At 49.6% G+C, this 26,507-nt stretch overlaps 1 protein-coding gene across 2 annotated transcripts in view; it reads right to left on the reverse strand.

Moving 5' to 3' along the window:
- Positions 1-408: 408 nt before the first annotated feature.
- GIGYF1 (GRB10 interacting GYF protein 1) overlaps positions 409-26,507 on the reverse strand; it is a 64,308-nt gene continuing 38,209 nt past the window's right edge. For both annotated transcript variants that reach the window (XM_079951755.1, XM_079951754.1), the window contains exons 17-28: positions 26,360-26,460; positions 26,043-26,147; positions 22,670-22,770; positions 20,186-20,268; positions 18,647-18,799; positions 16,585-16,701; positions 16,335-16,490; positions 14,523-14,698; positions 14,278-14,435; positions 13,015-13,178; positions 9,472-9,610; positions 409-6,900 (exon numbers count right to left, since the gene is read on the reverse strand). In XM_079951755.1, coding sequence (XP_079807881.1) covers positions 6,848-6,900; positions 9,472-9,610; positions 13,015-13,178; positions 14,278-14,435; positions 14,523-14,698; positions 16,335-16,490; positions 16,585-16,701; positions 18,647-18,799; positions 20,186-20,268; positions 22,670-22,770; positions 26,043-26,147; positions 26,360-26,460 — 1,506 coding nt within the window. In that variant the 3' untranslated portion in view covers positions 409-6,847. The remainder of the gene's footprint in view (positions 6,901-9,471; positions 9,611-13,014; positions 13,179-14,277; positions 14,436-14,522; positions 14,699-16,334; positions 16,491-16,584; positions 16,702-18,646; positions 18,800-20,185; positions 20,269-22,669; positions 22,771-26,042; positions 26,148-26,359; positions 26,461-26,507) is intronic.

Raw genomic sequence — 26,507 nt, forward strand, 5'->3', positions numbered from 1 at the left:
GCAATGGGACAACGTATACAGAAACTCTATTATGGTTTTGTGTGGCCTGCGCACTTTGGAACTCCCTGCCTCTTGATATCAAGCAGACGTCTTCGCTGTAAGCTTTTTGGATGCCTGCTAAAAACACAAAAGATTTAGAGAAGCCTGCTCAGATACTTTAGGAGGGCTGGTGTTAATTTTAACCTGCTTTAAGCATTTCAACGAATTGCATGTTTTGAACCGTGGTTGGTAATCTTTTCAGGGACGGTTTTGTTTCTTGCAAACACCTCCCGAGGCTTTTTAACAATCGAACGGTGTGAGATGGACAAAAATGACGAAACGAAAGGCGAAAACGAAAGGGACGAGGGCTTCGGATCGCTTGGCCAACCTGGAAGGAGCGCCGTCAGAATCTAGGAAGTCAGCAGCTGGTTCCACAACCATCTAAGCTTTTATTTCCTTGCAAACTTTGCAGGGTGAAAGAGAAAAACTTTGTTATTTACAAAAGATGCATTTTTTGGGGGGGGGGAATATTGTACAGAAAGGGGCGGGGCGAAGGGGATTTGGCATCTTTAACACCCATGAATATTTATACATATAACCCCTAATTGAAAAGCCAGACAGTTCCTACGTCTTTTTCCAGAGGAGAGAGGAGCATAACAAAAATGGGGGGGGGCGGCAATTATGTACAGCAAAGAGAACCCCCCAAACTTAAGGCGCAGGAATAGAAGCTTAACAGTCCTGCCTCCACCCACCCCCTTGAAACAAGAGGGGTGGAAGCGTTCACCCCCCTGCCACGTTTTGCACCTGGGGAGGTCAGAAGCTACAAAAAGAAGTCCGTTTTTGTTGTCGTGGAGGGGGGGGAGAGTCTTTTAACTCCTTTAGTAATCGTCTTCCTCGGCTGCCGTGGCTCCATCCGACGCCCCACGGGGCGGGGGGGGGGACGCTCTCTTTGCAGAGGCGGCAGAGGAACCCAGGAGTCCTGCGGGCAGCTGGCCGAGAGAGAAGCTTGCACCCTCCGGTGAAGTTAAGTCCTCGGGCGGCAACCGCCCTTAACATTCAGTGAACCACAAAGTTCGGGGGGTTCCCCCCATCTCTCGGAGTTTAAGTCCGTGCCGATTTCGCACTGCAGGCGGGGGGAAATACACACACACACAACAAAACAAATCGGAAAAAAGCTCTGTAAACATGTTTCCACTCTCAGTAGGAGCTGGGAGGCCACGTACGCCCCATCACAGTTTTGTGTAATACTTGAGGGGAGAAGGGGGGGGTCTCTTCTCCGCGCCGACGGCAGCAGCAGCAGCAGCAGCAGGGGGGAGGTAGATGGGCCTCTAGCCAACCCTTGGCTGATGAGGGCTAGAAGCATGAAAAACAAAAGGAGTCGAGCAGGATCCGCACCCAAGAGTCCAGAGGAGGGTGGGAAGGTTGCACAAGTCCACTGCCACCCCGACCGTCCGCCTTCTGCCAACGTAGAAGCAGGCGAGCCCCCTCGCTCATCTCCCGCCGGCCCCTGTGCCGAGCGGAAATCGCGTGCGGGGGACCCAGGCGTCCAGGGGACCCAGGCATCCGGGCGACGGCTCTTTTCCGGCTTCGCAGCACCCCCTCCCCAAACCCTCGCGCCGCTCAGAGCTGGCACAAGTTCTAACACCCCTTTGGTTGGCTCAAGAGGCTTTGAGACAAAAAAATAATAATAATGCACGGACACATACGCACACCCACTCCCCGATCGAAGCACACCCACCCACCAGAACAAAAAGAGGTCGCCGCCGCTGCCAGAAATCTCGCCCCTCCCCAGAAACAAGTCAATTTGTACAATTTAAGGCATCGGGGAAAAACGTAACAACGGAAAACAACCACCCCGCAAAGCTTTTTGCTAATTTTGGGAAACGGCGAGATTTTGGGACGCCGCGGGAGAGGGAATAGGGAGAGACGCCCTTTTCTGAGATCTTCCCCCCAAAATGACCAAATTGGCAAACCGAGACGCAGAGCATCCCTCGGTCTCTTTCTGTCTCCCCCGTCCCAGCGGCCGTCGCGAAGCGATCCATTCCCTTTTTTCCCCAACGTGTGGGACTCTGCCATCCCTTCTGGCACCCGGTAAAGCTGAAAAAATTAAAACCAAGTTCCCCCAAAGCAAACAGACATACCAATAAAAGGAAAATAACCCAACACGTAACCCTCCCACACCGGCAGCCAGGAGAGGTTGAACCCAGTACTTTTTACATTCATGGTCACATTCCAAATGGTTGCCCCCCCCCCAGACCAAAATACACACAAATATATATATATATATATCAGTTAAAGAAAGGCATTGATGCTGCTGCTACGACGACTAAGGAAGGAGGGAAGTACTCGTGTCTCACAAACACGCAAAAAAACCCCAAAACATTGTCTTATGTAGAGAGAAACTGGCATCAGAAATTGGGCTCTTTCCTCCGGGGTGGGGGGGCAAAGGCGGAGGAAGAGGAGTCCCGCTGTAGTGGCGGCTGTGGGGTTGCGCCCCCCCGGCCCCAACGCACAACCCCTTTCTGCCATCTTCACATTTGTTGGATTTCCTCTCGAAAAGCACAACAACGAAAACCCCACGTAAATTTGGGGTGGGGGGGAAGAAGGGGTTTGGGGCCCCCCTCCTAAGCACGTATAGCCCCCCCCCCCACCGTCCCAATTAACAGCTGGAATTAAAACCTTTTCCCAGCTTCTTCATGTGCTACAATTCTTCTTCTTTTTTTAATCTCCTTATTGCTCGGGGTTTTTAATATATATATTTTTTTAAAAAAAACACCCATTGATAATACTGGGAGAACAACACACACAAACACACACACACCCAAGACCAACAGGTGGTTGAAGGTCATTTTCGCACACGCTCCCCCCCCCAAACTGATAAGGCAAATGTTTGCGCACAAATGTTTGCGCACAAAACAGGTTCTGTGTGTGGGAGAAAATCAAGCATTTATGCAATTGAAGAGGTGGGGGGGCGAGGGGGGGGCGGCGAATCCGCCGATCGCTTTCGCGGACGGGGAACGCATCCCATTTCACTCACAGTCTCTCGCACGCTTCTCACAGACTGGGGAAAAATAATATTATTCGAAAGAGCTGGGCAGTCGTTTCCTCCAGTCAGAGAGGAAGGGGCTGCGTCTCTGTCATTCTACTTTTGAGACCCCCCCAACAACAACAACAAAGGACGCCCCCCCCCCCCCGGATTACAGGTCAGGGTTGGGGAGTCTCCCGCTGCCACAAAGCCAGCTTTTTTATTTTTATTTTTTGTAAACTTTGCCCGTACCTTGATAAAAAGAAATGCAAAAAGGAACAGAGAAGTCTTAGGATTATTTCAGTTCGCAACCCCGTCCTGAGGTTTCGGTGCAAAAGGAACAAAGAAAGGGGGGGGGAGGAATATCCCAACAGGACACACAAAAAATTATATGGCAGGACGGTGCGGGAAGGGAAAAGACCCCCCCCCAATACCCACGCAACAAAGCCCCCCGTTTTGAAAGCGAGCAATTGATACGAGGGTCTGACGACGATAACAGCCCTTGATTGGCAAAGGAAGCAGCTTTCCTAAAATACATTCTTGAGGCAATATCCTTCTCTGCCCCCCCCCAGGGCAAAAATAAAATAAAATGAGGAGAGGGTGAAATGGTACCAAGTATCGGATGCGAGAGATGCTGTCTCCGTAGCTTATCGCCCGTTCGGCAGGAGAGACGGACAGGTGCCACTCTCGGAGAGGTGGAGGAATAATGCCAAAGTTGGCCACCTTGGGAACCCCCCCCCCGACACACACACTCCAAAGAGGACGTCTACTCAGGAGGAGGCCTGACCCGCTGTGGGACCCCCCCCCCCCCGCCCCACTGCCGCCAAAGGGGGAAACAGCTTTTGGAGTCACAGAAGAGGAGGAAGAGAAGGAGGAGGCCCTCGATTCGTGGCGCCTGGGGTGGGGTCTCCCCTCCTCCACAGATGAATACTGACCAGAAGGTAAAAGCGAGTAGGGCAGAGGCACCAGGGGGGTCCGATCCCCCCTCCACCCTGAAAAAACGAGCAGCCTTCTTCCATCCTACTTTGAGAGAGAGAAAGAGGCGGAGAGGGAGGACCGGACCTCTCCAAGCCATTGCCTCGTCCTCCTGCCTTGTAACACAGGAACCATTAAAAAACATCACAGTATTTTAAGTGGGGGGGGGGGCTTATCAAAACGACACACACACTATCGATCCTTCCGAGTTTGTGGCCTTACGCAAACGTTCACATAAAATACGGAAGATTGAAAACAAAAAAACGACGATGCGCCTTCCAGCGTTTTGGTCATGAGTGTGGGATTGTTTCCCGAAGGGGGGTGGGTGCGTATTTTTTGTCGCTTGCGTCACGGCTCGAAAGCTGCGTTCGTTTAAAGGATTCCCCCCCCTTTCTACACACACACACACACACACCCTGCCTTAAAAAAAACACACAAAACCACAGAGAGGAGGAAAAGCCAATGGCACCAGTGCCTCCGAGACCTTGGCGCGACCGAGTGAGAGGCACCCTTGGGAAAGGGGCGTTTACAACAATAAGCCCCCCCCCAAATAAAAAATAAATAGAGCAGGTGGGCATTTGCAACGACACACACGTTTACCAGCGAGGTGCGGAAGACGATGAGGGTCTCCCTGCGGCCTCAACCTGTGAGTCTCCGTGAGAGGGAGGTTATAAAGAGAGGCTGGGGGGGGCTTAAGAAGGGGGTGGAGCAGGGAAATTGGTTTCCTATGACCCCTGGCCGCCCCCCGCCACTTCTCGGGGTTCTGACTTCCAAGTAGTACCTTGTGTGCACCCAGCGACACCCCCCACGCGCGTGGGAAGGATTGTAAACAGAACAAAAAATTAAGTTCCTTGCGAGCTCACGCGCACGCCAAAGAAAATCTCTGTTCAAGCATTATATATATATATAGATATAAAAGGTTATCATCTGTAAATATACTATATATATATATACACAAGCACAACCACAGCTACATATGCACAGGAAAAGCACACCCCAACTGTCAGCTCCCTAAATCGGGGTGCAATTGTGTGTGGAAGGGGGGGGAAGAGTTTAGTCTTAAAAACGCCGGTTCTCCCGAGAGTGGGAGACCGCGAATAAGACCTTGGCGGTGGCTTCCTTGTTTTAAAGTGAGATTTTAAGAAGGAAGCACATCCGCCCCGCCCCCCTTTACAAACAGCGCTTTGTTGCTCTTGAAACACCATCTTGTAACAGGCAGCTTTTCGGGTTTTTGGGGGGGGGGGAAGAATAAACGTGGTTCTGCAGCTTCGAAATTGTCGCCCGAGGATGCGATACATTCAATTCTGCTCTGAGTGCACCAGGGAGATAGTTCCTGACGTCGGTAAATTAACTCAGGTCTTTTTCTCCACAAAACAACAAAAGGGGGGGGGAGACAACACTTTCAATAACGATTTGATTCTCAACTGTGTACACGTTAAAAAAAAAAAAAGGAAGAAATCGGGGTAGGGAAGGTTAAAAAAAAACAACGCACTCAAACGCACAAAAACCCCAGAAGACTCACACCCCCTATTCTCCCTTCAGAGTTTTTCCCTTCCTCTCCTTATATCTCAGAATGGGGGGGAAAAAAGTGCGTCTCATGCAGACATGCAAAACAGTCGCCGGAGGGGAAACACGTCGCCTTCTGTAGCACGCAGGAAAGAAAAGGTTTGTACGGTAATTCGCAGGTGGGGAGATTTCGAAAAATGCGGCTTTTGAGAAAAAGGAAGGCTCTTCGCTTTGCGGGATTCCTTGGGTGAAGCCAGAAGATTTCTGGAGCCGACGGGAATTCTTGGGGTCCGGGTTTGCAGAGCAAAGCAGCTTCTGGTACGAGCAAACCTGCTTTGACGTTAGTGTAAAATTACTCTTTTTGCAAAGTTCTCTTTTTTCCCCTCCTCCTTTTTTCCCTTTGATTATATATAAAAAAAAAAAATCCACAAAAAAAAAACACAGATAGAACTGTAATGTCCGGGGGGGGGGGAGGGGAGGGATTTGTGCAATTTTCTTTTTTAAAAAAAATGACAAGAACAACAACAGAAGAAAAAAGTCTTATAAAAAATGGCCTCTTCGTAAGAGAAAATATATATACTGTGCGGGGCAAGTCTGAACAGTATTTACACAAATGTATATATTTATATTTATATATATATATATATATATAGTTATCCAAACAATGGTAAAAAAAAAACACAGTTCCTTTTTTTTCTAAGTGCATTTCTTCAAGTTTTTCTTTTTTTTGTCTTATAAATCTTTTTTATATCAAGCCTTTTGTGAAATTGCCATTCACGTTTTTTTTGTTTTCTGAAAACTTATCCCCGTGTGAAAAATAAGTGTTTTCTTCTCAAAGATAAAAATTTTTGTAGGTTTTTTTAACGATTTTCTTTATATATATGTATATAGAAAACAAAAACATCTTCTGCGATTGCAAAAAAAAAAAATTCTTTTTTTCCTTTTTTTTTCCTTTTTCCTTTTTAACAAGTCGCTGTAAAAAAAAGTTCTTTTTTCTTTTCTTAGATAAAGTGCATCGGCATTAAAAAAAAAAAAGGTTTTGTTCGTTAAGGTGCTTATTTTTGTTTTTGTTTTTTTCTTGTAAGGAAAGAAGTGCTCAACACCCTCCTCCTGGCCGGTGTCCAACTGACCGTTGCCGCCACTGACCGCTCCCTCCCCACGACTTCCGACCTCCGGTCCAGGAGGCGAAGGGGGGGTGATGATTGGGATGGGGGCACCTGGCCGCCTCTCTTGCAGTGCACATTCAGCCGAGACTGAAATTGGTTAGATCAAGGCAGCAGCGGCAGAGATACAGAGAGAGAGAGAGAGAAGAGATATAGACACAGAGAGATGAAAACGAAGAGATATTCCTATTGCTGTGAGTCAGTAGTCCTCCACCGTTTCCAGCTCGCTCGAGGAGCCGTGAAGAGCGTAACCTGGAAGGGGAAGACATGGCCCGTCAGGCAGGAGGACAGCGCCCCCCCCCTCAAAATCTATCTGACCCATCCTTTTGCCCCCCAACCATTCCCTCCCCTCCCCTCCCCGTCCTTGAAACCCATAGCAGTGGTTCCCAACCTTTCTGTGACATATACTGTATTTTTCCGTGTACAGTGGTGCCCCGCAAGACGAATGCCTCGCAAGACGAAAAACTCGCTAGACGAAAGGGTTTTCCATTTTTCAAGGTGCTTCGCAAGACGAATTTCCCTATGGGCTTGCTTCGCAAGACGAAAACGTCTTGCGAGTTTGCTTTCTTTTTCGTAAAACTGTTAATACCCGGGGAATCTGCGCTCCGCAAGACGAAAAAATCGCAAGACGAAGCGACTCGCGGAACGAATTATTTTCGTCTTGCGAGGCACCACTGTATAAGACGCCCCCCTATGTAAGACAACCCCTGTTTTTTGAGCCCAGAATGAAGAAATAAATAATTGCAACGTTCCACGTAGAAGACGAGCCCCAATTTTAAGCTTAAGAAATTTCGGGGGGGGGGGGAATAGAGCGGACGCTCAGGTTGCGAATGTGATCTGTGCGGGGTGCACGTTCGCAACCCGCGTCTGCGCATTACGCGGGTTGCGATTCGACGCTTCTGCGCATGCGCGACTGCCGAAACCCGGAAGTAACCCGTTCTGGTACTTCCGGTTTTCAGCAGTCCGCAAACTGAAAAAAACGCAACTTGAAGAGACTGTAACCCGAGGTATGACTGTACAGTCTTACGCACGGGGAAATACAGTGATTCTTCTTATTCAAAAAGTGAACTCCTATTCACGTCGAGGAAGCCTAAAAGGCCATCAACTTGGCCTAAACTAGGGTTACCGGACGTCCCCGGTTCCCGGGGACAGTCCCCGGATTTGCAAAGCTGTCCCCGGGCAAATCCCACCCCCGAATTTGCAAATCTGTCCCCGGGCAAATCCCACCCCTGGATTTGCAAATCTATCCCTGGGAAACGTGGCAGCAGCAGCCTCAGCAGCCCAGAGCCAGCCTGGTAGCGCAGTTGGCTCTGGCTGGCTTCAGGAGCTGCTTGCTGCCATGGCGCCCGCCATTTCTCCTGTGCCACAGCAGAGAGCAGCTCCTGAAGCCAGCCATAGCCAGCTGTGCTACCAGGCTGGCCCCTCCTGGTCAATAGCCACCGGCCCATGACTCCCGAGCCTCCCCTGATCTGTCAAAACAAAGGGGGCAGGAGATCGGGGAAGCCTTGGGAGTCACAGGTGTGCAGCGTGCCATTGCCCAGTTTTTTAAAAAAACCTGCGGATTTTTGTTTCACAGGGTGCGAAAGAAGGGCTTTGCACCTTTATACAATATGCATGTGTGCTTGGCCCAAGGGTCTTTTGCCTCATCATCCCCACTACAGTAACACCTCGGGTTACAGACGCTTCAGGTTACAGTCTCCGCTAACCCAGAAATAGTACCTCAGGTTAAGAACTTTGCTTCAGATGAGAACAGAAATTGTGCTCCGGCAGCACAGTAGCAGCAAGAGGCCCCATTAGCTAAAGTGGGGCTTCAGGTTAAGAACAGTTTCAGGTTAAGAACGGACCTCCGGAACGAATTAAGTACTTAACCCGAGGTACCACTGCACTGACTCCCTGTTGCTACTCAGCTTCAAAAAAAAAAAAAAAAAAAAAGTGTCCGTGGATTCATTGAAAAAAATCTGGTAAAAAGGTAAAGGTAAAGGTACCCCTGCCCGTACGGGCCAGTCTTGACAGACTCTGGGGTTGTGCGCCCATCTCACTTAAGAGGCCAGGGGCCAGCGCTGTCCGGAGACACTTCCGGGTCACGTGGCCAGCGTGACATCGCTGCTCTGGCGAGCCAGAGCCGCACACGGAAACGCTGTTTACCTTCCCGCTGGTAAGCGGTCCCTATTTATCTACTTGCACCCGGAGGTGCTTTCGAACTGCTAGGTTGGCAGGCGCTGGGACCGAGCAGCGGGAGCGCACCCCGCCGCAGGGATTCGAACCGCCGACCTTTCGATCGGCAAGCCCTAGGCGCTGAGGCTTTAACCCACAGCGCCACCTGCGTCCTGGTAACCATAGTCTAAACAAGCTTCCAAATTGCCCCCCCCTAAAAATCAAATCGCCCCCCCCCTATGGAGTGTGTGTCCCACGTTGGAAACCACGGCCTTACAGGAATTAAGGCAACAGAACTGGAGCAAACAAGGGACTCCAGACAAAAATGGGTTAGGTACCCTGGGGTGGGAGTTTTAGGGACCCTCCCTTGGGGTGGGGGTGTGGAGGGGGAAGGGGGTTCCCACCAGAGCTGTCTACCTTCCCTTTTTTTGCGGGAAATCCCCTTATTCCAGCGCCGTTTCCCGCTGCTATCCCGGATTGTTAGATATCCCATATAGACTGTCCCCGGGACAGGTGAGGCTGCTGATCCCTTATTTTCAAATCTGAAAGTTGACAGTTATGGTTCCCATTACCTGGCTCCTGTTCCCGGAACCCACAGGAGCCGCAGTCCCAGCCCCCCTTTCCCTCCCCCCCCGAGGCCCAGGGCTCGCCCACCGCCAGGCCTCTCACCCAGGATGCTGGGGTCCGCGTGAAGCATCATCGGGCGCCTCTTGATCTTGACGGCTTGGCTATTCTCGAAGGAGGGGGCCTTGGGGCTGTGGTTGGACTGGAAGAGGGACTGCAGGCTGCTGGAGGACAGCCAGGCTTCCTGTGAGGAACACAAAATAATAATAATAATAATAATAATAGTAATTTATTTATTTATACCCCACCCATTTGGCTGAGTTTCCCCAGACACTCTGGGCGGCTTCCAACAAAACACTAAAATACAATAATGCATCAAACATTAAAAGCTTCCCTTCAGATGTCTTCTAAAATTCAGATCGTTGTTTATTTCCTAGACATCTGGTGGGAGGGAGTTCCACAGGGTGGGCACCACCACCAAGAAGGCCCTCTGCCTGGTTCCCTGTAACTTGGCTTCTCTCAGGGAGGGAACCGCCAAAAAGCCCTCGGAGACGCTCCTTCAGGTATACAAAAGAGCATGGCTTGAAGGGAGACTGGACAAAAATGCCCAGGGTGCAAAGCCAGGCCCTTGCCTGATTTAACACTCCGGGTCCTTTTAACGGCGTTCGTGGGAGGGGCTTTTGTTTTCACTTCTATTTTTATTGTGCATTTTGTGTTCTTACGTTGTGAACCACCCAGTGATCTTCGGGTGAAGGGGTGAGCAGTAATTGACAGGCTTCAGTCCAGGCAGGCGAGATCCAGACCACTGGGGCACCCTATCAGCCGAGCTGGCAGCCAAAGACTTTTATTTATTTATTTGTGTGTGTGTGTGTGTGTTTTGTTTTTTGTTTTTTGAGGGACGTGGGTGGCGCTGTGGGTTAAACCACAGAGCAAATCCCCGTGACGGGGTGAGCTCCCTTTGCTTGGTCCCTGCTCCTGCCAACCTAGCAGTTTGAAAGCATGTCAAAGCATGTCAAAGTGCAACTAGATACCGTATTTTTTGCACCATAACACTCACTTTTTTCCTCCCAGAAAGTAAGGGGGAATGTCTGTGCGTGTTATGGAGCGAATGCCTATGGGTGGCGGGGGGGGGGGGATCTGCTGCAGTTGTGAGCAGAGGATCCATGGTTCCCCTTCCTTCCCTCCTCTGTGGCTCGCTTTGAAACAGCAAAGCAGGAGAAGAGCCGCTGAGTGGGGAGGAGAGAGGGACAGAGAGCCTGCTTGCTTTAAAGGAGCAAAGCGGGAGAGGAGAGGAGCCGCTTACACTTGTGTAAGCGGCTCCTGTCCGGTTGGCTCCTTTAAAGCAAGCAGGCTCTCTGTCCCTCTCTCCTCCCCACTCAGCTCGCTAAATAGAATTATTAGCAGCATCCTTTTCCACCCACCCCATGCGTGCTCCTTGTCCCTTGAGTGCTTTTCCTTCCCTCCCCACTTAAAACGTGGTTACAAAGCACGGATCCACATGGATCCTCAGGATTTTTGCATTGGGCTACTCCAAACTCACTGTCAGATCACATGTCTGTGGCCACAGCATGAACCACAAAAATCATACATCCACTGTTTCGTTTAGAATATTTTTTTTCTTGTTTTCCTCCTCTAAAAACTATGTGTGTGTTATGGTCTGGTGCGTGTTATAGAGCGAAAAATACGGTAAATAGGCACAGCTCCAGCAGGAAGGTAAATGGCGTTTCCGTGCGCTGCTCTGGTTCACCAGAAGCGGCTTAGTCATGCTGGCCACACGACCTGGAAGCTGTCAGCGGACAAACGCCGGCTCCCTTGGCCAATAAAGCGAGATGAGCGCCGCAACCCCAGAGTTGGTCACGACTAGACCTAATGGTCAGGGGTCCCTTTACCCTTACTATATAAAATTGAGTTCTTGGTGAGGCTCACTTCCTTTTGCTCCTCACAAGGGCTACCGGACACAACCTCTTCTTCAGGATTAAAATATCTGTCTGGGCGGATTTTTAAAATCTGGCAAAATGTCCGGGTTTTACTGCTTGGTTTTTTTTGTCTACAGTAACCCAAGAAACTTTTGCTAGTGACTCAGATCTAAGGCGCCAGGCTAAGCTAGTCTGCAGCAGAGAATCACAACAGAGCAGCATCTTAAACTCCTTAACTACTGTATAAATCCCTTCTCTTGCGGCTGAACTGAAAGGACTCTGGCTCAGCTACAAGATCTTGGAGGAGGAGCCTGGGAGGGCGAGAGTTAACACGCCCCACCCTAAGGAGAGCCCAGACGTACGTTAACCAGTTTAATAAATTGTTCTGTGCGCGCTGATGCAAGCCCAAATACTTTCAAGTGGCAAGTGAGGGAGCAATATGTATTATTATTTTGTTGACAGTTAAGAATGTTGCTACTAGCAATATATCAGAGATTCTATACCCTATATACCCTATATATTTTTCCGCTCCATAAAACGCACCTAGTTTTTAGAGGAGGAAAACAAGAAAAAAAAATATTCTGAATGAAACAGTGGATGTATAATTTTTGTGGCTCATGCTGTGGCCACAAACATGTGATCTGATGGTGAATTTGGGGTGATCCAATGTAAAAATCCTGAGGATCCATGCTTTGTAACCACATTTTTGCACCACTGCGGCCCCAGGATACAGTGGGTGCATGATTTTTTTAGGTGCAGGCTGTAGCCATGGACATGCTATGTGATCTGATGGTGAATTTGGGGTGAACCAATGTAAAAATCCTGAGGATCCATGGGCTTTTACCTCCCCCCTCCCAGGCAGCCTCCACTAGCATCCCTTATCTCGCTTCCGATCGCTTGCCAATCAGCGGCTTTGTTTCAACACCCACTTCCCTCTTTCAAAAAAAAGAAGCTTGATCTGCTTTTTCCCCTGGGCAATTCGGCTCCAGGGACCACGCATTCGCTCCATAAGACGCACAGACATTTCCCCTTACTTTTTAGGAAGAAAAAAGTGCATCTTATGGAGCGAAAAAAACGGTATTTAAAACGAGTGTGGGCGGTGATCTGCAGTTAAGCAGAAGTCGGCAAATGCGTCCAGTTTTTTGCTCTTCAAAATATGGCAACCGTACCAAACCTTGCTGTTTTTTGGGGGAGCTGCCTGTTCTCAAGTCAAACATGACCCGGGTTGGACTTCGCTTGCCCTCTTCTGCATACAGTGGTGCCCCGCAAGACGAATGCCTCACAAGACGAAAAACTCGCTAGACGAAAGAGTTTTCCATTTTTTGAGGTGCTTCGCAAGACGAATTTCCCTATGGGCTTGCTTTGCAAGACGAAACGTCGGGCGAGTTCTTGCGAGTTTTTTTCCTTTTTCTTAAAGCCGCTAAGCCGCTAATAGCCGTGCTTCGCAAGACGAAAAATTCGCTAGACGAAAGAGTTTTCCATTTTTTTGAGGTGCTTCGCAAGACGAATTTCCCTATGGGCTTGCTTCGCAAGACAAAAACGTCTTGCGAGTTCTTGCGAATTTTTTTCCTTCTTCTTAAAGCCGCTAATAGCCGTGCTTCGCAAGACGAAAAATTCGCTAGACAAAAAAACTCGCAGAACGAATTAATTTCGTCTTGCGAGGCACCACTGTATGTTGACAGCTGGGGGGTGGGAGATCGATGGCCGGTTCCCACAACCGAGCGCGGCTCACCTGCTGCTGCTGGCGCTGCTGGCTGGCTCTCTGCTTGGCACGGCGCTCCAGGAACTGCTTCGCGAACTCTTTGGCTTCCACCGTGTCTCCCAGGTAGGAGCGGATGCAGTCGTGGACGTCGTAGGGGGACTCCACCTCCTTCAGGAAGGCCACCACAGTGGGGACTAGGTTGGGTGGTGTTTTGGGGGGGGGAGAGCATGGCGGAAGAGAGAAGAGGAGAAACAGGATATTGCCACATCCTATCGCAGGGGAAGGGGGGAGGCGGGGAAGGGATTCCCATCCCTCCCTACAAAGATGCGTGGAAAGAGGGGGAGAAAATATCAACCCTCCCTCCCAGCTGCAAATGATACCCAATAGAACACAGCAAGGCCTCTCTCTGGGACAGGATGGGTGGAACAAGGGGGGAAAGCCTTGGCTTTCATTTCTATGCGTTTTTCTATGTACGTTCGCAACCTGCTGCATTCGCAACCCTGCATCTGCACATGCCGGGTTGTGATTTGGCGCTTCTGCGCATGTGCAAAGTGCAATTGAGCGCTTCTGCGCATGCGCGGCCGCCGAAACCTGGAAGTAACCCGTACTTCCGGGTTTTGGCAGTCCGCAACCCAAAAAAACGCAACCTGAAGCGGCTGCAGCCTGAAGACTATATACATGCAGTCTTTGGGGGACGACTGCTTTTTAAAACATGCTTTATTTGTTCCCGTTCATTACAGGTGACTCCCCGTTTACGCAAAATGGGCATAATTTTTTTGGGGGGGAGCCCGCCTAACAGTGCTTCCAACTCACGAGGAGGCCTTCTCTGGAGCCTGAAGAGGAGGGCCCCCCCTTTGGGCTCCAGGGAGGGTCTCCTCGCGAGGCACAGGTGTAACACGGCTTTGCTTAGGCTGCTCGGGTCTCTCCCTCCAAATTTCCAGCTACATTTCTTTTGGGGGGGGGGATGCTTGTATTCACAACCTGCCTCCACCCTCTTCCATGCGCGAAGCAAGGATCCACGCAGGTGCTGTTAAAACCGCCCCCTCCCGCCCCTAACTGTACTGCTAAAATCTGGCACAAAAAAACAGCTTTTTCGTGTAGCTGGAGGGGACACCGGGGGGTCATCTATCCCAACCCCAGCTGAGGTCCGGGGTTTTCTCAACTGCCTGCCTCTGGGCCTGCGCTACCCTCCTTCCGATCCACCCCGGGGCAGCCTGGGGGGGAGGGGGGCCCCTGTCCTGCTGTCCCTCCTCTTCCTCTTCTCCCCCCTCCCCCTCCCGCCTCCCCCCATACCATCAAGGTTGCTGGAGGTATTGAGGGCATGGAGCATTTGCTCACACCACTGCGTGAAACCGTCCTGCGGCTTGTGGATTCCCTGAAGCAGCTTCAGCAGCTTCTCCTCCTCGTCCGTCTTCTTCCGGCTCTGACGACAGGAGGCGTTGTACGTGTCCCTGAAAAGGAGGAGGGGGGGAGTGTGAGCTCGGATCCTGCCCCTCTCCCCTGGCCAAGCCCCACCGTCCGCCCGCCCCGCTGCTCACCCCAGGGACGGGCTACTGCGGCTGTTCTTCAAGCCAAGGCTCCGGGCGAGGGGGCCGGAGTTCTTCATGCTCTCCTCCCAGAGGCTGATGGAGTTGTTCTTCTCGTGGGACGCCCACAGCAGGCTCGAGTCTGCCCCCCACTGAGACGGGAGGCTGGTCAGACTGTGACCGCCGTGCTATGGGAGGAAAGGGAGAAGCTTGAACATGTTTACAGAAGCCCAAACCATTCACAGCTGCTGCTGCTGCAATAATAATAATAATACAGTGGTGCCTCGCAAGACGAAATTAATTCGTTCCGCAAGTTTTTTCTTCTTGCGAAGCACGGTTTCCCATAGGAATGCATTGAAAATCAATTAATGCGTTTCTATGGAGACCGCTTGCCAGGCTGGCGGTGCGGAGAAGGGCTTTTCTCCCCACCGCAAGCCTTCAGGACAGGTACGGAAACAGAGGGGAAGGCGCGCGGCGCTTCTCCTCTGTTCCCGGGGCTTGCGGTGGGAGGAGGGTTTTTCCTCCCCACGCCAACATTCAGAACAGCATTCTGAAAGTTGGCGGTGGGAAGGAAAACCCTCCTCCCACCGCAAGTCTTCAGGACAGCCATCCGAAGGCTGGCGGTGGGAGGAGGTCTCTCCGCCCCACCGCCAGCCTTCGGAGGAGGTCCGAGGACAGTGGGGAAGACGCGCTGCGCTTCCCCGCTGTCCCGGAGATTTCCCTATGGGCTTTCGTCTTGCGAAGGAAGTCCATAGGGAAATTCGTTTTGCGAAGCGCCTCCAAAATGGAAAACCCTTTCGTCTAGCGGGTTTTCCATCTTGCGAGGCGTTCGTCTTGCAGGGCACCACTGTAATAATAATAATAATAATAATAATAATAATAATAAAAAATTACTTATAGAATAGAATAGAATTTATTATTTATACCCTGCCCATCTGGGTGGGCAGCCTCCAACAGATATATTAAAATACAGTGGTCTGTTAAACATTAATAGCTTCCCTAAGCAGGGCTGCCTTCAGATGTCTTCTAAAAGTCTGGTAGTTGTTGTTCTCTTTGACATCTGGTGGGAGGGTGTTCCACAAGGCAGATGCCACCACAGAGAAGGCCCTCCGCCTGGTTCCCTGTAGCTTTGCTTCTCACAGGGAGGGAACCGCCATAAGGCCCTCGGAGCTGGACCTCAGTGTCCGGGCAGAACGATGGGGGTGGAGATGCTCCTTCAGGTCCACTGGACCTTTGAGGCCGTTTAGGGCTTTCAAGGTCAGCACCAACGCTTTGAATTGTGCTCAGAAACGTCCTGGGAGCCAGTGTAGGTCTTTCAAGACCGGTGTTATGTGGTCTCCCAGTCTAGCTGCCACTTTCTAGATTAGTTGTAGTTTCTGGGTCACCTTCAAAGGTAGCCCCACGTAGAGCGCATTGCAGTAGTCCAAGCAGGAGATAACCAGAGCATGCACCACTCTGGCGAGACAGTCCGTGGGCAGGTAGGGTCTCATCCTGCGTACCAGATGGAGCTGGTAGACCGCTTCCCTGGACACAGAACTGACCTGCACCTCCATGGACAGCTGTGAGTCCAAAATGACTCCCAGGCTGCGCACCTGGTCCTTCAAGGGCACAGCTGCCCCATTCAGGACCAGGGAGTCCCCGACACCTGCCCGCCTCCTGTCCCCCAAAAACAGGGGCAGGGTGCAAATCATTATTATTCCTTTAGAATGTTGTGTTATTTTACTGCTGTTAGCTATTCTGAGCCCGGCTTCGGCTGGGGAGGGCAGGATATAAATATATATCCTCTCAAGCTGCCCCCGGGGGGGGCGGGGGGGGCTGACTCACGGCTCTCTGCTGCGCCCTCTGCTGCTGTTTCTGCATGTGCCTCTCGGTCTCTTGCTGCAGCTCCAGCAGGGCCTTCATGGAGACATTCTGCTTGGTCCACAGCGGGTGAGAGTTCTGCTGCTGCTGGATCAGCTTCAGGAGCTCCTGGTGGCGGCACTGGGGAGGGGGACAGGCGTCAAGAAGGGAGCCTGACGCCTGGCAATCCAGGAGGGCCACCCCACCCAAAAACCCGCACCAGAGCAGGACTCACCTCTTCCCGCAAGGCCCGCACGTCCCCAAGTTTCTGGATGTCCGAGATGTTGAAGCTGTTCTGAGTGGAGGAAGAGCTATTCACGGACTGCTGGCCCCACGACGAGGAAGAGGGTAGCTGGAGGCAGAGGAGAGAGGGAATTAACTTATGGTCTGTGCGTGTGGTTTGGGAGCTGCACCGTCAGGGGAAAAACAATGCTGTCCAGGGTTGTCAAGACTGCGGAGAGAATAATTGGGTGCACTTTTCCCACCTTGGATCAAATCTACGCTTCCAGGTGCCGTAAGAAAGCTTCAGAGATAGCGCAGGATATTGCGCACCCCGGAAATGATCTCTTTCAGCTCCTGCCTTCTGGAAGAAGGTCCAGGGTTATAAAGACTAGGACTAGCCGCCTGAGAAACAATTTCTATCCAAAGGCGATTTTTGGTTTTAAACGCAGTGTAGTCTTGTGGGAGTACAGTGGTGCCTCGCAAGACGAAAAGAATCCGTTCCGCGAGTCTCTTCGTCTAGCGGTTTTTTCGTCTTGCGAAGCAAGCCCATTGACGGCTTAGCAGATTAGCGCTATTAGCAGTTTAGCGGCTTTTAGCGGCTTATCGGCTTAGAAAAGGGGGAAAAGGGGGGGGAACCCGCAGGAACTCGCAAGACATTTTCGTCTTGCGAAGCAAGCCCATAGGAAATTCGTTTTGCGAAGCACCTCCAAAACGGAAAACTCTTTCGTCTAGCGAGTTTTCCGTCTTGCGAGGCATTCGTCTTGCGGGGCACCACTGTATATTGTATTTAATTATGGGGTATCAGAGTTTTTAGGGGACTAAACAGGCTGGGATAGCAGGCGTGTTGGTTTTGAATGTCTGATGTAGATTTCTTCAATTTCGTTGTTCTGTATGGGACAATGACAATAAAGATTATCGTATCGTATCGAAAAACACACACCTGTCTGAAATCCCAGCCACCAGACTTCCAAATTCACTAGATCAGGGTTCCCCAAATTTGGGGTTGCCAAGCTGTTTTTTTGGACTACAATTCCCATCATCCCAGGTCACTGGTCCTCCTAGCTACAGATGATGGGAGTTGTAGTTCCAAAACAGCTGGAGACTAGATGGTGATGGTTTCATTTATTAGCCGTCCTCCTCTCTTAAGGTCCAGGGGCAGATTACAGCACTGAAAAGTGTTAAAAAAGCCTGGCTGAAGAGTCGAGCTGACAAATTCTACGTCTACTGCAGCCAGGAATCTTGCTTCCTCTCTGGGGAGGAAACCGCCCCCCCCCCAAAAAAAAACTCCTTCGGGGTCTCTCTCTGTTCCCACCCCCTCACTTTATTTCATAAAATTTAGCCACCCCTTGAATGCAAAAGACAAGCCAGCCAGCAAGCAAGCAAATTGGTTAACAAAAGAAGTTTAAAAACAATTCAATCACCCATGAGAACAATTAGCAATACAGTGGCGCCTCGCAAGACGAAATTAATCCGTTCCGTGAGGCTCTTCGTATAGCGGTTTTTTCGTCTTGCGAAGCAAGCCCAGTGACAGCTTAGCGGATTAGCGCTATTGGCAGTTTAGCGGCTTTTAGCGGATCAGCTGATAAGCGGCTTAGGGCTTAGGAAAAGGGGGAAAAAAGGGGGGAAAGCCTGCAGGAACTCGCAAGACATTTTCGTCTTGCGAAGCAAGCCCATAGGGAAATTCGTTTTGCGAAGCACCTCCAAAACGGAAAACCCTTTCGCCTAGCGGGTTTTCCGTCTTGCGAGGCGTTCGTCTTGCGGGGCACCACTGTAATTTGGGACTTTCAAAAAGTGACAACGGGTATTTTGTGGAGCCTGGAATGGTGCTGGTTCTGCCAACCAAAGAGGTCGGGGGGGCGCACATGGAGTAAGACCGCTCCCACTTTCTTCCAAAGAGACCCCCACCCAGGCCAAGTCCCAGAGCCTTCAGAAAGGGGGTGAGAGAGAGAGAGGAAGGAAGCCGCTCTACACCCACAGGACAAGAGCTCCCGTGGACCCACACGCTCACAAAGGGGCTGAGCTGGAGGAAGAAGGGGTGCTGGGGAGGAAGGAGAGCTATCTGTCTCGAGCCCCACCTGCGCATGGGGGGCCGTGCTGGCGCTCGCTGCCCTTGCCTGCTTGCGCCGGAACACCTCCTCCTCCTCGCGGCGCTTCTGTTCTTCCTGGCGCCGCTTCCGCTCATCCTCGTCCCTCTTAGCCCTGAGTTCGGCGCCTCTCCGCTCTTGTAGCTGCGGGGTTGGACAAGCCAGTTAGGGCGCGAGGAGCAGAACAAAACAGAACCAGGCGGCCAGGGGTCCCAACGAGCACAGCGCCCGCAGCGCTGCCTGCCCAGAACGGCCCCAGGGTTTCAGGCAGGGAAGCCTGTCTGAAGGTGACCTGGCCACAGTGATCCATGCGACGGTCACCTCCAGGCTTGACTACTGTAATTTGCTCTATGCGGGGCTGCCCTTGAAGCTGTCCCAGAAACTCCAGCGGGTGCAGAATGCTGCAGCGAGGCTCCTCACGGGGCCCCTGCCATGGGAGCATTTTCACCCAGTGCTTTTCAAACTGCACTGGCTCCCGGTGGAGTACAGGGTCAGGTTCAAGGTGCTGGTTTTGACCTTTAAAGCCCTTCACGGCCTCGGACCCTCGTACCTACGGGACCGCCTCTCCCGGTATGCCCCACGGAGAGCCTCAAGATCCATAAACACCCAGTGGTCCTGGGCCCTAAGGAAGTCAGATTAGCCTCAACCAGCGCCAGGGCCTTTTCAGTACTGGCCCCAACTTGGTGGAACGCTCTGCCTCATGAGACCAGGGCCCTGCAGGATCTGATTTCTTTCTGCAGGGTCTGTAAGACAGAGTTGTTCCGCCTGGCCTTTGGCTTGGAGCCAATTTGATTCCCTCCCCCACTTTCTTTTTCCTTTTCTCCTCCTGTGATGAGGCTGCATTTTAATATTTTAATGTTTCAATATTTTAATGTTGGATTTTAATCTTGTTTTTAAGTTGTACTCATTCAACTTGTTTTTATTATTGCTTGTTAGCCGCTCTGAGCCCGGCCTTGGCTGGGGAGGGCGGGGTATAAATAAAAATAAAAATTATTATTATTATTACTACTACTACTACTATTTGTCAGTATATGGAAACATCACAGATCAGACAGCCAGATTGTTGACATCACATGATGTGCCTATCTGTGGGAAAGAAGAATTTCCCAGGATAAGTCTTTGTGAAGAGTGTAATTTGAAACCTTCTGTGTGCGCATGTTCAGGAAGTTTGTCAGACGTGCTAGAAGAACTGAACTGAAAGGACGTGTTTTTCTCTAGTGCTGTAATGTCAGAAATAAACATCATGTAAATAGATTTCTGACTTATTTTCTTTCCCCTGCGGAAGCAGGAGGGAGGGGTTGTGCATTTTACCCACGCTTGGGAAAACGTCGCCTATCAAAATCCGACAGTGAGAGGGGCCAGCCTCTACGGAGGGGGCTTTTAAACCGACATTATTAAGGTGCTGTTGGGGATCAGTCCGGGGCACTTTCCGCGTGCAAGGCAGATTCCCCGCCACAGAGCCTAAGTTGCAGGAAGGCCCCAATTCAACCACACGCACACCCCAGCCCCACCACGCAACGCGCAACTCACTTTATGTTGCAGTTGAAGTTGTTCTAAGATTGGACCCTGAGTTGAAGAATTAATTGGAATATCCCATAAGCTGGCCTCACCGCCTGGAAAGAGAAAAGAGGGAATTTGAGGCCGTGGGTGGGGAGAAGAGAAGAGGCATTACCCATATGAAAATCAGGAGTTTGATCCCCTTGTGTCCAGTGCCCCCCAACCCTATAAAAAGCATTCTTCAGAATAGTGGTTTGCCCGACCCCAGAAGGTAAAATTCAAAACAGTGGCGATTAATTGCACCTTTACTCAAATCCAATTGAAGCCGCTTCGTTTAATGAATTCAACTGGTCTGTTATTTGACAAGCCTGATCCACTGATACCAGCTTTTTGGGGTCTGGTGGTCATTTAAACCTCCAAGCCCCCCCCCCCGGCTCTTAGCACACACACCCCAATCCCAGGTTACCCCACTGCCAACTCTGGGAGCCAAGGGTGTAAAGTCATGCTTAGGCCTGCCACTCTGCTTACACTTCTACCCGCACTCGCATATTTTTTTTTAAATAATATTTATTACTTTTAAAAGAAAACAGAAGCAGGAAATAAAACAAAAGAAAAAAATACAATACAACATAAAAACAATACAAAACACAACCTAAAACCATTAAACTAAACACTATAGACTAAACAAAACCCACTCCCTAACCCTAAATAAAACAAATCAAAAACAATTTTTTAAAAAAATTACACCCCCCCTTTTCGATACTCTTTCTTTCATTCCCTTGTTTCCTCGGCCTCCTCTCACCTCCCTTTTTGTTTTCCACTTCTACTAGTTGTTTCAGCAAATCCTTTCCATCTTTCTCTATTCTCTATCATATTATACATAACATATTTTTTAACCTTATTTTAACATTAAAACTAAAATACTTATATATACTTAACTCTTTATAACATTTCTGCTAAATCCATAAAATATCAATCCACCATTTTTCTATCACTCATTAATTTTGCAATATTTCTATATATAAACTTTATTGCACTCGCATTTTTCTCCCAGTGGACTTTGAATGTATTTTGATAAATGTTTCGCAACCGCTGAACTTTAATCTGTGAGCTACGGGGAAATGGAAGACCCACCCATGCCAAGGGTGATTCTAGTTCTACGAACGGGAAAAGAAAGGTGATGATTGATTGAATGTTTCTCAAAACCACACACACACACGCCCTTGACTGAGGCACGTGTAGCTGCTGTTTTGCTCGTGTGCGAGAGGCCAACATTAAAACTCCCCAACCCTAATTCTCAAGGAAGAGCCCTGTGAGATCCAGATGCCTGCGCCTCGCTTTTTGAATGCTAGCGGCGAGCCGGCTTGGAAGATAAGGAAGTTATCCTGTTTTATTCTCTTTTTTTACTTTCACAAAATTTATACACTGCTTTCTTTCTTTTTTAAGGAGGGGGGGGGAAACTCCGGAGAGGTTTACAATAAAACAACAGGTAAGAAAAAAATAATAGCAACCTGGGACTTTAAAAAATTTAAAGCAACAAGAAGCTTGAAGAGATAAAATCGGATGTGGAAATATGGAACTATTGTGAGAGGCAGGACGGAGATTCGGAGTTGCTTTGACGTTCAGATCGTGGGAAGTCGTAAAATTAGAATTAAGTTCGGAAGACAATTGGATTTTTTTAAAAACTGGATTGTGATTTGATATGTTACTTGGATGTTTTTTACTGGAAAATTAATAAACGCTCTAACAAAAAAATATATATATAAATTTTAAGCAACGACAGATTCAAACTTTCTTCCGTTTTCTAAACATCTGCAGCAGCGCCAATTCCACTGACCCAAGTCAAAGGCCTGGAAACGATGCCTTACGAGGAACGGCTAAGGGAGCTGGGCATGTTTAGCCTGGAGAAGAGGAGGTTAAGGGGTGATATGATAGCCATGTTCAAATATATAAAAGGATGTCACATAGAGGAGGGAGAAAGGTTGTTTTCTGCTGCTCCAGAGAAGCGGACATGGAGCAATGGCTCCAAACTACAAGAAAGAAGATTCCACCTAAACATTAGGAAGAACTTCCTGACAGTAAGAGCTGTTTGACAGTGGAATTTGCTGCCCAGGAGTGTGGTGGAGTCTCCTTCTTTGGAGGTCTTTAAGCAGAGGCTTGACAACCATATGTCAGGAGTGCTCTGATGGTGTTTCCTGCTTGGCAGGGGGTTGGACTCCATGGCCATTGTGGTCACTTCCAACTCTAGGATTCTATGATTCTAAGTGGCTGAGCGGGTGCTTGCACGGTCAGGCAATTCTTAGGTCGTACAATCACCTTGCAAGCCAGCTGAGGAACAATCCCATTTGGGGGGGGATAGGGGTGAGTAAGGATTTGAACCCAGTCCACAAGTACTACACTGCGTTCCAAGAACTGTGACTGGCCTAACGCCAAGGCCCTGCTCTTAGAACTGCGCAAAACCACCACCTCCTCCTTCCTCCTTTCCACTCTTATATGCCCAGAGGCCCGAGTTGTCACCTGCTTGCGGTGAGGCTGAGGTATGTGTGTCCCACAGGGACCCGGTATCTGGCACAGATATTGATCGGTTCATAGAAGGAATCATTCCCTGCTCCCCGGCTCTGGAAACAAGCAAAGTGGCAAAGTTAGGGGGCAGGGGAGAAACTCAACCGTCTCATGGCTTCAAAAGAGGATCAGACAAACCCGTGGAGGCCGGGAAGACAAGCCATGGCTTCTAACCCACGGTTGGCTATGCTGTGCCTCCACGGCTGGGAGACAGCAATGCTTTTGAACAAATCCCAGTTGGTGGAAACCACAGGAGAGAATGTTCAGGTGTCGCTTGTGTGTTTCCACGGAGGCATCTGGTTGTTATCATCATCATCATCATCATCATCACATAGATTTTCTCATACAACACCTTCTTCCCTAACAGAGACTCAAGGCAGCTAACAGATAAACAACAGCTAAAAGCATACAGCTGAAGCTCAAAAAATTAGAATATCGTGGGAAAGTTCATTTATTTCAGTAATTCAACTTAAAAGGTGAAACTAATACAGTGGTACCTCGGGTTACATATGCTTCAGGTTAAGAACTTTGCCTCAGGATGAGAACAGAAATTGTGCTCTGGCGGCACGGTGGCAGCAGGAGGCCCCATTAGCTAAAGCGGTGCTTCAGGTTAAGAACAGTTTCAGGTTAAGAATGGACCTACGGAACAAATTAAGTACTTAACTCGAGGTACCACTGTATATGAGATAGACTCATGACATGCAAAACCAGGTATGTCAAGCCTTTTATTTGTTATAATTGTGATGATCATGGCGTACAGCTGGTGAAAACCCCAAATTAACAATCTCAGAAATTCAAAATATTAAATGAAATCATTGGGAACATCCAACTTCTTCTGCAATTAGCTTTTGAGGCTTTCCCTCCTTATGGAGGGTCTCAGTGATGGCTTTCTGAACAAGTGTCAGGTCAGCAGCCTTCCCCAGGATTGTGCTTCCCACTAAACCAGACTAAGAGACCATTTAAAGGCTCAGGAACCCATTGCAGGTGTTATGGGTTGAATAGCTACTGCACCTTTTCACGGTATTCTAATTTTCTGAGATTGTTAATTTAGGGTTTTCATCAGCTGTACGCCATGATCATCGCAATTATAACAAATAAAGGCTTGACGTATCTCGCTTTGCATGTCATGAGTCTTATCTCATATATTAGTTTCACCTTTTAAGTTGAATTACTGAAATAAATGAACTTTCCCACGATATTCTAAATTTTCGAGTTTCACCTGTACAGATAAAAAAAATAACAGCTAAAAGCATAGAAAATAATAATCATTAAAGAGCAGGCGAGATGTTTTTAGTGCATTTCTCCTTCGCCTCCACCTGTTTTGGTTTTAATGTAGCTACGTGGAGTTTTTTGAAACCCAGCCAGATGGGCGGGGTATAAGTAAAAAAAGGCAAAGGACCCGTGGCAGTTAAGTCCAGTCACGGACGACTCTGGGGTTGCGGTGCTCATCTCGCTTTATTGGCCAAGGGAGCTGACGGTTGTCCACAGACAGTTTTTCCAGGTCATGTGGCCAGCATGACTGAACTGCCTCTGGCGAAACCAGAGCAGCGCACAGAAATGCCGTTTACCTTCCTGCTGGAGCGGTACCTATTTATCTACTTGCAGTTACAGGTAGGTAGCCTGTTGGTCTGCCGTAGTCGAAACAAAACAAAATAAATAAAATAGAATAAAAATATTCCTTCCAGTAGCACCTTAGAGACCAACTAAGTTAGTTATTGGTATGAGCTTTCGTGTGCATGCACACATCTTCAGATACACTGAAATAGACGTCACCAAACCTTTATACAGTGGTACCTCGGGTTACATACGCTTCGGATCACATACACTTCAGGTTACAGACTCCGCTAACCCAGAAAAAGTGCTTCAGGTTAAGAACTTTGCTTCAGGATGAGAACAGAAATCGTGCTCCGGCGGCGTGGCGGCAGCAGGAGGCCCCCATTAGCTAAAGTGGTGTCTCAGGTTAAGAACAGTTTCAAGTTAAGAACGGACCTCTGGAACAAATTAAGTACTTAACCCGAGGTACCACTGTATATAGTGAGAGGGTGGGGAGGGGTATTACTCAGAAGGGTGGTGGGAATGGGTGATTGGCTGATAGGTGTGGTAAACCTGTTGACGACTGTTAACGACTGCAATTGGTCTTACAGGAAAAAGCAAGGGGTGAGATGGCTAAAAATAGCTTTATCGTGTATAAGTGTGCATGCACACGAAAGCTCATACTAATAACTAACTTAGTTGGTCTCTAAGGTGCTACTGGAAGGAATTTTTTTATTATTTTATTTTATCTACTTGCACTTTGATATGCTTTCAAACTGCTAGGTGGGCAGGAGCAGGGACCGAGCAACTGAAGTTCACCCCGTCGCGGGGATTCGAGCCACCTGCGTCCCTGGGGTATAAGTAATAAATTATTATTGAGTGGATGTTAGTCACTTCCAGTTGCCTTGGGCAAAATAAAGCGACTAGCAGATTGAATAAACGATCATAAACACTTCTGGGTGCAGAGAGAGAAGACTGTATCCCTGAAGGAGCATCTCCACCCCCATCGTTCAGCCCGGACACTGAGGTCCAGCTCCGAGGGCCTTCTGGCGGTTCCCTCCCTGCGAAAAGCCAGGTTACAGGGAACCAGGCAGAGGGCTTTCTCGGTGGTGGCACCCGCCCTGTGGAACACCCTCCTGTCAGATGTCAAGGAAATAAACAACTACCTGACTTTTAGAAGACATCTTAAGGTAGCTCTGTTTAGGGAAGCTTTTAATGTTTAATAGGTTATTGTATTTTAGTGCTTTGTTGGAGGCTGCCCAGAGTGGCTGGGGAAACCCAGCCAGAGGGGAGGGATATAAATAATAAATTATTATTATTATTATTATTATTATTATTATTATTATTGGGACGCGGGTGGCGCTGTGGGTTAAACCACAGAGCCTAGGGTTTGCCGATCGGAAGGTTGGCGGTTCGAATCCCCGCAACAGAGTGAGCTCCCATTGCTCGGTCCCTGCTCCTGCCAACCTAGCAGTTCGAAAGCACGTCAAAGTGCAAGTAGATAAATAGGTACCACTCCAGTGGGAAGGTAAACGGCGTTTCCATGTGCTGCTCTGGTTCTCCAGAAGCGGCTTAGTCATGCTGGCTACATGACCCGAAAGCCGCATGCCGGCTCCCTCAGCCAGTAAAGCGAGATGAGCGCCGCAACCCCAGAGTCAGACACAACTGGACCTAAAGGTCAGGGGTCCCTTTACCTTATTATTATTATTATTATTACTGGGCTGACAGTGAGGAGCTTGGGAGAAGGGCTGCTGGGAAGCCTCCTTTCCTGGGACTCCGGGGCCCCAGGCCTCACCTTGGCTTGAGAGCTTGCAGCTGCTGCAGGAAGGCGGTGAGCTGTTGCTGCGTCAGGTCCCCCGCTGCCACCTTCTGCTGGAGGGAGCACTGGGCATACTGCCTGCTGTGGGGGGAAAGGAAAGGGGGAGAAGGGGTGTCAGGAACCCATCTGCTGCTTGTGAAGTAGCAGCTCTGACCTCCTGAGGTTGGCGTGCACCCCCCATCACCTCCCATGGAACAGCCCATCAGGCGGAGGCAAGGATACACCTAGGCCTTCCTCCTTCCCTCTCTTTTGCAAGGGAGGAACCACGGCGACCGCCCTGCGAGGTAGGCTACCTGTTGACGAGCTGAAGCAGCTGTTGGTGCTGGAGCTGCTGGTAGAGGGCAGCGGTGGCCAGCTCCTGCTGCTTCTTCAGGCGCTCCTGGTCCATGTTTCCCTGGGCAGACAGGAGAAGACACAAAACCAGCCCAGGTCACAAGCCGA

The sequence above is a fragment of the Podarcis cretensis genome, assembly GCF_951804945.1.
Source record: "Podarcis cretensis genome assembly, chromosome: 13".
Taxonomy (NCBI): Eukaryota; Metazoa; Chordata; class Lepidosauria; order Squamata; family Lacertidae; genus Podarcis; species Podarcis cretensis.